At 41.3% G+C, this 11,045-nt stretch overlaps 1 protein-coding gene across 1 annotated transcript; it reads left to right on the top strand.

Moving 5' to 3' along the window:
• Window positions 1-1,088: 1,088 nt before the first annotated feature.
• LOC119277944 lies at window positions 1,089-6,600 on the top strand. Its single transcript, XM_037559293.1, has 3 exons — window positions 1,089-1,171; window positions 4,034-5,990; window positions 6,123-6,600. Exons 2-3 carry the CDS (start codon window positions 4,060-4,062, stop codon window positions 6,169-6,171), a joined length of 1,980 nt encoding a protein of 659 aa, XP_037415190.1. The 5' UTR covers window positions 1,089-1,171; window positions 4,034-4,059; the 3' UTR covers window positions 6,172-6,600.
• Window positions 6,601-11,045: the final 4,445 nt, after the last annotated feature.

Genomic DNA, 11,045 nt, shown 5'->3' with positions numbered 1-11,045 from the left:
TCACTAATCGGTCGAAATATGGATCATATATGCAAATTATCTCCGAACTTTGAATGAAATCTGACTTGTTGCTTAAATTTGTCTAGTTATTTTAAACCTGGTTTGAAATGCATGCGGATTGCTTTGAATGACCTCCCGCATCCATGTCTGTGGACTGCTCCCTTCGTGTTCATAGATGGATATTGTGTCCAGTTTGGGTCACGAGAGATGCCCTTATAGATTAGTAGATTCAAAGAAGGAACTAAACACGGTGTCAGGCAAGTGCAATCTTTTTTAAACAAACAAATGTACTACTTGCAGCTGGCTCTGGCTTTATGCCAAAGGTAAAACCACACGAAGCTTGAGACGTACTAGTATTTTCTTGATAAAATTTACATTTTCCTTTTTTAGTGTGGTTGCAACTTCAAAATGTTTAGAAATGGTCATTTACCCTCGGTTGTTAAAACCAGATACATTTAGTCTCACGGACTAATTAGGGTATTTTCGTGAAAGCGTGATCTAATTTTGTCGAGCAGTTTTAACATACTCCATCTTACCGCCTCTTTTCACATGAGAGGTAATTAAGAGTATATAATAGATCCGAGCCATTGATCTCATTAATTAGTGGTATGTTTAACTCTTACCTTCTTACCTCACATGTAAAAAGAGAGGGTAAAAGGGAGCATGATGGTCTCTCTTACGTTCTCTTTTCACATGAAAGGTAAGAGTATATAATAGATATAGGCCGTTGATTTTATTAAGTAGTGGGTCTGAGTACATCTTATCTTCTTACCTCCGTTGATTCCATAAGTGGGAGGTCTGTGTACTTCTTATCTTCTTGCCTTTCATGTGAAAAAAGGAGGTAAGAAAGACCATGTTAAAATTTGCCAACTCTTGATGAATCTACTGCTAGTATTAATTTTTGATGAATTAAGATTGCATGTTGTAAGCAAGAAAAGCATCTCTCTCTTTACTCTTTCCTCTCCTTGCAAGAAATGTATCAATCTAAAGGACAGTATTATTGTGAGATCTTAGTGCTTCTTTACGCCTCTCCTCCTACAAGAAAGGAATAGATCTAGACAACACGGTATTACTTGTAAACATGCCTACCAACAATGCCGGCTTCACATGCCACAACTAGTTACAAAAGACTTGGTTCAGAGTAACTGAAGCTTCCGTCTGCTAGTCTAAGGTACACGCCCGTACTTTGGATTGTTTAATAATCTCAGTCACATAAACTAGTCTGAGGTGCAGTCCTTGTTTTTTGTTGTCTTGAAATGCACCCTTTGTGTTCTCTTATGTTAATCTTCGCACCCCCATTGATTCTGGCCAGCTTTCGCTTCTAAATTTTGATCAGGTTTATTACAGTAGTTTTAAATAGCGGATTATGTCTCTTAGCGACGGATCTCTTCTAAAAACTATAGTATGCTATAGTGGTGCTATAGAGCGTTATTTAAGATGTTTGTTTATGTGTTTGGACCAACGTCCCTTAGCACATGACATCTTCTAAATACTATAACTGCTATAGCGCGTTATTTAAAACCATAATATTAACTGCTCCCAAGATGTTAGAGCATCTCTAGTCGAAACTCTAAAATTTAGCCCCTCAAATCTTATCTTCTCAATTTTGAGGAGCTCAATAGAACGGTTCCTAGCCGAACTCCTGACACTTTTTTTTTCGAAAAGGGGGGCTTCCCCGGCCTCTGCATCAGCATGATGCATACGGCCATCTTATTAAGCATAAAATAGTCCACAAAGTCTCCAAGTCTCAAGGTTGTCAACAAGAAAAGTAAGAAAAGGCTCACACAGAGCCCGAAGGCTAGATACACAAGCTAGCCAAAGCACTTATACATCACAGCCGTTTGGCTCCAAAATAGACAGGTAAACTAATTGCCTATCCTGTTACACGACCGCCATCCAAACCGGCTGAATATATCCCGAGCTACCATCTCCCATCGGATAGCAGCAGTAACCAAAAGCTCCCTGGCCTCCGTCGGAGTGAGTAGCGACCAGGAACGGATAAGAGCCGTTGCTCGGAAGATAACCTGCAAAACATGGATATTTGTTGATCTGTTAAAGACGAAGTCATTTCTGCAATTCCAAAGCGCCCACAAAAAAGCGCAAACCCCCAAGCGAATATGTTTTGCTAACCCGGGCTCTACCCTAGTTAGCCATGTCCCAAACAACATGTTAACCGACCTTGGTGGGGTAATATTGAAAGTGACTTGAATAGTCGTCCAAAGAATTCTAGCTAGTGGGCAGTCAAAGAAAAGATGTTTAATGGTTTCACCCTGATCACAGAAACTACACCTAGTAGGTCCTGTCCAATTACGCTTAATAAGATTATCCTTTGTTAAGATCACCTGTTTATGTAGAAACCACATAAACACCTTGATCTTTAAAGGAACTCTGACGTCCCACACATGCTTTGAAGTAGGAATCGAGCTGGAATTAATAACATCAACATACATTGATTTAACCGTGAATCCCCCCGACCTAGTGAGATTCCAGCGTAATTTATCAGGTTGTTGAGATAGTTGTACCTGCATCAGTCTCCTAACTAGATGCAGCCACTCTTCCCAACGATTGCCCACTAACGATCTTCTAAACTGGATATCCAGGGGTATCGAGGCGAAGACCGATGCAACCAAAGCATCGCGCCTTCGAACTATACGATACAGAGACGGATACTGGATACAGAGACGAACTCCTGACACTTAACTCCCTAGAAAAATTTGTTAATCAATTCTTGTAAGTTTGGATTTACATACTTCATTTCGACTGGATATTTGCACACATATAAGTCTGAACTTATAATTTATTCAACAACACTTCAAATTGTAAGTTTCCAGATTTAATAATTCAAATTCAAACACACGAAAGGGTCCAAATGACATAATAAACCGAATAAAGAGCACGATAGAAAGCACATCAATCAAGTGCTATGAAGTGCCCACAGGTGCTCAACTAGATTATCCTGGAGACAGGTATGAACTTGTCGATTCTCCATACTTCGATGCGCCGCGAGGAAGTCCTCGTGAACAACCACAACAATGACTATCTCAAAACTGTAGTCATCTTCTTCCTCCTGCTCCGATGAAGGATCCTCGAAGAACATCTCCCTTAACCTATTCATCTACGGATTGTAGTATTCCATGTTGAATTCGATTGAAAACAGTAAAACAATAATGAAAAAGGCAAAAGATAATCACCTTTGCGGGTGCTCTACGCTATCGTTGTCGTCCCCTCGTTCTGTTTTCAATGAAACGAAGCTCGACGGTGGCTCTATTCGTCCACAAGCCCTCGGCGGTGGTGCAGTGGGAGATAAGCGGGATTCCGGCAGTGGCATACATGAGCCGACGAGCGAGCATGCAATGATGATTGGTTCCTATGCTTTAATTACAAACTAGAACTCTTACTTATTTTTTCAATTACGAAATGAATTCTGATTTCGAGTTTACTTTGATAAGTATAATTTTTATATTCATGCCAATTGATATATTTCCTGTTTTAAATTGATTAGGCATCTGATCATAGTTCAGAATTCCAACATATATATACACATTACAATATATCCATCTCTCAGCTTAGTTAATATCATAGATTAAAATAGCCTGTGAAACAGCCGCGATAGCTGCGTTATAGCTGCCCGGGAGCCTCGCCGCTACGCTATGGTTGTTGTCGCGATATCCTTCACATATCCCTCTAAATGGCTCAAAAATCAGAAAAACCCTCCAGAAATCATCTCCCACGCCAGAAAAATTTCCGCTATTTGCCGTGATTGCCCGCTATGGCGGCCGCTATAGCTGCTGGGAGAGGCCACCGCGAAATCATTTCTCCCGCGATTTCTTACATGTTAGAATATAATTTGATATTAGATTTTCAGCAGTGCTATCTTCCAATTAATTGTTCCATCTGCTAGATATTTAGAACTTTCTTGTTAGGCATGCATAAAGGTGAAAGTACATCCATATTTGAGTTTGGAACTTTGGATGACTATGCTACTTTCCCATCTTGCATATCTCACTCGTAACTTCTAAAACTTATCCACCAGGGTGTCAGAGATATAAGAAAACTAGCATGCCTGGAATGGAGGATTTGGTCAAACTGTTCAATGTATGGGAAATTCAGCTGTTTGTGCTCCTCAGTTTCACACTACAAATTTTCTTGTTCTTTACTGGCAGCCTTCGACGGCATAGCAGCAGCATGCTACTAAGACTCTCCATTTGGGCAGCTTATCTCGGGGCAGACTTTGTAGCAGTGTATACCCTTGGCCTCATCTCACGACTTGGGGATATCACCACTGAAATGCATACACCAGGGGAAATATCACCACTGGCTTTCTTTTGGGCACCATTTCTTCTCATCCATCTTGGCGGGCAGGACACTATTACTGCCTTTGCCATGGAAGACAACAATTTGTGGTTGAGGCATTTGCTGAATCTGGTGGTGCAATCTGTCTTAGCTATATATGTTTTCTGGAAGTCCATTGGAAGACACAGCCCGGTGCTTATAGTGTCTGGTGTCTTTGTGTTTGTTGTTGGAATTATCAAGTATGCGGAAAGAACTTGGTCTCTCAAGAGTGGTTGCTACAAAATCTTTGAGAGCTCAAGTGGACATCATTACAAAAAGTTGCCACACCATGATAGCGTAGAGAAGATGGACAAGGATGGATATGATAGCATTGTTTATATAACTCTGTGTTCAATGCCACGTGCCCATAATATCATTTGTGGACACGACATCTTGTCTAGTGAAGAGGATATTGATCTTGTCTCCTCATGGTGGTCAATCGGAGATGACAGCAAAAAGGTGATCAAGATAGTCGGTATTATTCTTAGTGTGATGTATGCTGATCTGTACACTAAGGCTCTCGTGGTCAGAACAAGGAGTGCTATCATACTTAGATGCATCTCTCAGATGTCCGCTGTTGTTGCTTTCGCTATGTTCTTTGCAAGTGACAAGCAAAGGTATAGCAAAACTGACATTGCAATCACTTATTCCCTTTTTTGGGGAGGTTTTTTCCTAGAACTCTGTGCGATGTTTATTTTCATGATGTCACCCTGGACATGGGCATGGCTGAAGGTTCGGAAGTGGGATAAGCTTGCCATGCTGTCCTGGCTTATTTTTTCCAGTGACCTTGGATGGTCGGAGAAGAAGCAATGTTTTGTCAGGTCAATGGGACAGTACAACTATTCGAGCTGGATGACTGGCAATACCCAAGCCAGAACATTCAGTCAAGGAGTGATGGCCATGGTCAAATGGTTTGCGGGTTTGGTCCATGTTGAAAAGAAGAAAATATTTTGGGTGAGCAAGCTGTTAGACACAGAGTGCGTGGATGTGGATGAGTTCACAATGGAGTGTATTGCAGGGCAGATTCGTCTCTTTAGGGATGTAAACTCCCTTGTAGGCTACATTAGATTAAGCATGCTATGGAATAACTTGTTGGCAAGTATTCCAGATTTTGGTATTGGTATTGTGGCGTTGCATGTATTGACTGAGAAACATTTGAGTGAAGTACATGAGGCAAACACTGCAGGAGTGGGTATGAACATGATGGAGGTATGCCGGAAACTATCCAGATACATGATGTACCTTTTGGCTACCCACCCTTCTATGCTGCCGCTCAGTGCTAGCCCGGAAGCTATATTTCTTAAGGATCCCATAGAGCTTGAGTTTATAGTCCATGGGGTTCTGGGACTTGTCTTGCCATCAAACAGGAAAAAATTGCTCGAGGAGTTAGCTTCCGTGTGGGCGAGGCTCCTTATTTACGCTGCAGGCAAGTCGAGGCCGGAGAGGCACATGGAACAACTGAGCACAGGAGGGGAGTTCATCACCTTCGTCTGGCTGCTCATGTCCAGCCATGGCCTCGGAGATTCACAATTGAAGAGGATTGGACTCACCAATACTAATCCTCAAGAAAGGAGTCTGCAACAGGTATACGCCTTCCCTGATCATGAAGCAGATTCACTGGAAGATGCAGCAAATTCATCGGAAGAACCTAGCAGCAGGTAAGGGTGCCGCAACGCAAATTGATCATTTATTTTATTTATTCCTCTGGTTGATATATATATTCCTTATGAAGCAAAGCACCAACTAATTAAGTACCTGATCCATGTCTTTTTTCTTCATCTTAAAATCAGCGAGGGTGAAATAGGAAGAGTGAGAGAGCGGGGTGAAATAAACGGATGATCCATCTGCGCCGCTTCTTGTACGTCATGGCATTTCTGTCTATCTTAAGCTGGCGTCTTGGTGTGCTTCTTCTACCGTGTGAATTGCATTTTGGTGTGTGTGATCAAATAAAGCAGGTCTGCCGTTACTTTGTACTACTAGTCTGACTGTGCTACTGATGTTTGTACTGCATGTGCGTTCAAAAACTTGTAATAAATCGAAAGCGAATAGTCCGGATTTTTAACCCGATAATGCATCGATTGCTTGAGTCGGGTTCTGCTCTACGTTTAAATTTGCTCCAGGCTCGGTTCAACCAGCTGTGTAAGACTTGCATATTGTTTCGACTGGTTTTATCTGTAGAAATCTGGTAAATCCCTGTTTGAAAAGAAAACATTGGCATGTACTATGTTATGTTCACGTACTCATCATTTTGTCAACTAATTATGTTTGTTTCATGCAAATGGGCTACTACAAATGCGCGTGTTCTCTACTTCTCTTGTCAAGTCATGGACGTCATTTGTGCTCGGCGACAAGAGCAAATGCAGCCAGGGTGGCCATTTTTGTCGGCTTAGGGCATCTCCAAGGCTGACCCGCAAACCGGACACCGCATCCGTCCGCGGACTCGGATGCGGCAGCCGGTCATCCAATGCTATCCGCATACATTTCAAACACTATTTGAACTAACCGGACGAAATTCATCAATACGGCGGGTTGCATTAAAGCAAAATGCTTAAGAATCCACAAAAATGTTCACATTTTCATGAATTGTTCGAGGTTTAAGACACATATTCCTAGGAATTAAGGTCGCTGGTGACCTGGTTTAGTAGTAGGAGTTCCTCTGTTCGATCTCTCACTTGTATTTTAGTTTTTGGGATTTTTTGCGAATGTTTAACTTTTTACTATTGTAGTTTAGTTCCTTTATGTTATGCTACAAGTTTAGCACAAACACTAATGTGTCGTAGCGGCTAGCCCAGCTTGTTAAATTGTGATCCAAATTCTAGTATCGTGTTGGACTAGACGTAGTATAACCTATGTGGGCTTTTGCGTTGGCGTCGACGCGTACGAGTACAACTCATTTAATTGTCCTACAAGGACTCCTATGTGTTGCCCCTCATATATACTCCATGTAGTCGCATCTCAGACGGCATGCCGTCTCGTGCTTGTAATACTCCTCCTCATAATGATTGCGCCTTCGTGCGTCCGTGGTTTTCTCTCGCAAGGGTTTCCACATAAAAATCCGTGTCTCTTTGTCTCGTTTATGTTTCGTTATTATCTAACAAGTGGTATACAGAGCTGAGATTTCAGATACGAGATTTGAGATCGAGAGTTACATCGTGCGTGCTGCCGCACGTCCAGGCGATCCGTCGATCCGAGGCGGATCGATTTTCTGATACAGCCGAGACCGACTGTTCCTACGCGCACGCCTCCCGTGTTGTTGTCTGATCCGGCAATCTCCACTGCTGGTCTCGAGGATAAATCAAGACCAGAGAAGTAGGTGCAGCAGAAAACGCATCAGTCGGTCAAGTCGCCGAGACAGTCAATTTCCCTTGCCGTGGATTGTTTTGCTGGCTTCAAGTCCCGAGGCACCAGGCTACGTTGCTGCTGCTACTACTTGAAGTTAATCTACTCGAGTACTACTACTACTAGTTGATTGCTTGCTCACGTGACGGCTACAGGAGTACTAGTACTAGTTGGCTGATCCTTGTTTCGTCCTTTGTTTGCTACTACTACCACTGTCCAATATCTGCGAGGTGCTATTTATCCTATTTCTTTTGATCCGCAACTTTAATTCTATCAAGAATTTTTCTACGGGTTTGTACTATTTTGTGTACATAGATTTAATCGACTCATGGCATCCATGAAGTATGATCTTCCGCTGCTGGACCGTGAAACAAGGTTTACCCTATGACAACTCAAGACGCGGGCGTTGTTGGCACAGACCGACTATGATGAAGCACTGGATAGTTTTGGGAAGAACCGAATTGAGGACTGGACTGATGAGGAGAAAAGAATTGATCGTAAAAAATTCAACTCCATTTGCATAATAATATTTTGCAGGAAGTTTTGAGCGAGAAAACTGCCGCCGCTCTATGGTTAAAGCTGGAAGGGATTTGCATGACTAAAGATCTCACCAGCAAGATGCATTTGAAGCAGAAATTGTTCCTGCACAGGCTACCCGAGGGAGGTAACGTTTTGAATCATATTTCAGAATTTAAAGAGATCATATCCGATCTAGTTGCAATGGAGGTTAAGTATGAAGAGGAAGATACTGCTTTAATGTTACTTTGTTCACTGCCAAGTTCTTATACCAATTTTAGAGACACCATATTATATAGTCGTGATACTCTCACGCTTAATGAAGTTTATGAAGCTTTGAACTCCAAGGAGAAGATAAAATTAATGGTGCCTCATGATGGTTCGAGTTCATCCCAAGCCGAGGGATTATCTGTTCGTGGCGGGACAAAGGAGAAGAACTCCAATAATGGAAATAGAGGCAAAAGTAAAAACGGCTACAGGGGCCGGTCGCAATCCAGAGACAAGAAATATTGCAGATATTGCAAAAGAGACGGGCATGACATCTCAGAGTGTTTTAAGTTGCAGAACAAAGAAAAGAGGAAAGGTAACAAACAAGGTGACAATTCTGCTAACGTTGCTCGTGATGATAGTTCCGATGATGCTCTTGTCGTTATTGCTGGATGTGCTGAGACCTATGATGAGTGGGTACTTGACACTGCATGCACTTTTCATATGTTTCCACATAGAGATTGGTTTAATACTTTTGATTCCACTACTTCTGCTAGATTCGTTTTGGATTTTGATAATTCACCATGCAAGATTGAAGGCATAGGTTCCGTTCGAATCAAGATGTTTGATGGCATAATCAGAACTTTGACAGATGTTCGGTATATTCCGAAGATGAAGAGAAATCTTATCTCTGTTAGTGCCCTTGATGCAAAGGGGTACAAGTATTCAGATGGAGATAGTGTTTTGAAAGTCACCAAAGGTTCCCTTGTTGTGATTAAAGGTGACTTAAGTTCGACCAATGGTCTTTATTACCTTCGAGGTTCTACCGTTTCAGGTAACGCTACTCCAGTTATTTCAAAGAATTTTGATTGTGATGCTGCTAACCTTTGGCATATGCGTCTTGGACATATGAGTGAACTTGGTTTAGCAGAGTTAAATAAGAGGTCTTCTTGATGGATATGAACCTGGTAAATTGAAATTTTGTGAGCATTGTATCTTCGGCAAGCACAAGAGGGTGGAGTTCAACACTTCGACTCATATAACTGAAGATATTCTTGATTATGTGCATTCTGATTTATGGGGACCATCTCGCAAGAAGTCACTAGGTGGTGCTAGTTACATGCTGACTATTATTGATGATTATTCGAGAAAAGTTTGGCCTTATTTCTTGAAGCATAAATATGAAGCATTCTCAGCTTTTAAGGAGTGGAAGATTATGGTTGAAAGACAAACTGAAAGGAAGGTAAAAAAATACTTCGCACTGGTAATGGTATGGAATTCTGTTCTAAGCAATTTAAGAATTATTGCAACTCTGAAGGCATTGTCAGATATTACACCGTTCCTTATACTCCTCAACAAAATGGTGTTGCTGAGCGTATAAACAGGACCATTATTTTCAGAGCCCGTTGCATGTTGTCCAATACAGGTGTGCATAGGCGTTTTGGGGCTGAGGCCGCTTCCACTGCTTGTTATCTCATTAACCGTTCACCGTCTATTGCTCTTAATAAGAAAATTCCAATTGAGGTATGGTCTAGTTCACCTGCTGATTATTCACAGTTGAGAGTTTTTGGTTGCACTGCTTATGCTCATGTTGATAATGGAAAGTTGGAGCCTAGGGCTGTTAAGTGCATCTTTCTTGGTTATAAGTCTGGTGTTAAAGGTTTTAAATTGTGGAATCCTGAAACCCAGAAGGTTGTTATTAGCAGAAATGTTATCTTTAATGAAACTGCTATGTTACAAGATGCTTCATCTACTAATGTTCCTGTTGAGAGTGAACAGCAGCCTACTATTCAGCAGCCTATTGTTCAGGTGGAGCATGTTATTGAAACAAGTGATACATCTGGTAGTGAAATTGTTGATGCACATGATGAACCCGTCATTGATAATGAACATGTCACTCCCACTCCAAATCAGCCTATTGTTCCACCCAGTTGGAATCTTGCATGTGACAGAGTTAGGCGAGGTATTAATAAACCTGACAGGTTAATTGAAGAGTGCAATATTGTTTCTTTTGCTTTATCTGTTGCAGAAGAAATTGAAGGTAATGCTGAGCCTTCTTCATATTCCGAGGCTATTATTTCTGGTGATAGTAATAAGTGGATGACCACTATGCATGATGAGATGGAATCACTTGAAAAGAATGGCACTTGGGATTTAGTAAAATTGCCTAGAGAGAAGAAACCTATTCGTTGCAAGTGGGTTTTCAAGAGGACGAAGGTGTTTCTCCTAATGATGAGACAAGATATAAAGCAAGGTTAGTTGCTAAAGGTTATAGCCAGATTCTAGGTATTGACTATAACGAAGTCTTTTCTCCTGTTGTGAAGCATAGCGCTATTCGCACTTTACTCAGTATTGTTGCCATGCATGATTTTGAGCTTGAACAATTGGATGTTAAAACTGCATTCTTACATGGAGAATTAGAAGAGGATATTTATATGGAACAACCTGAAGGTTTTGTTATTCCTGGAAAAGAAAATCTTGTCTGTAAGTTAAAGAAATCTATGTATGGATTGAAGCAACCCCCTAGACAGTTGTACAAGAGATTTGACACCTTTATGCTCTCTCAAGGTTTCAAAAGGTCTAATTATGATAGTTGTGTTTATTTGAAAACTATCAACGGTTCAACTATTTATTTGCTCCTTTATGTTGAT

Source organism: Triticum dicoccoides, chromosome 3B (genome assembly GCF_002162155.2).
Source record: "Triticum dicoccoides isolate Atlit2015 ecotype Zavitan chromosome 3B, WEW_v2.0, whole genome shotgun sequence".
NCBI lineage: Eukaryota > Viridiplantae > Streptophyta > Magnoliopsida > Poales > Poaceae > Triticum > Triticum dicoccoides.
This window is presented reverse-complemented; position numbering and strand designations above follow the sequence as displayed.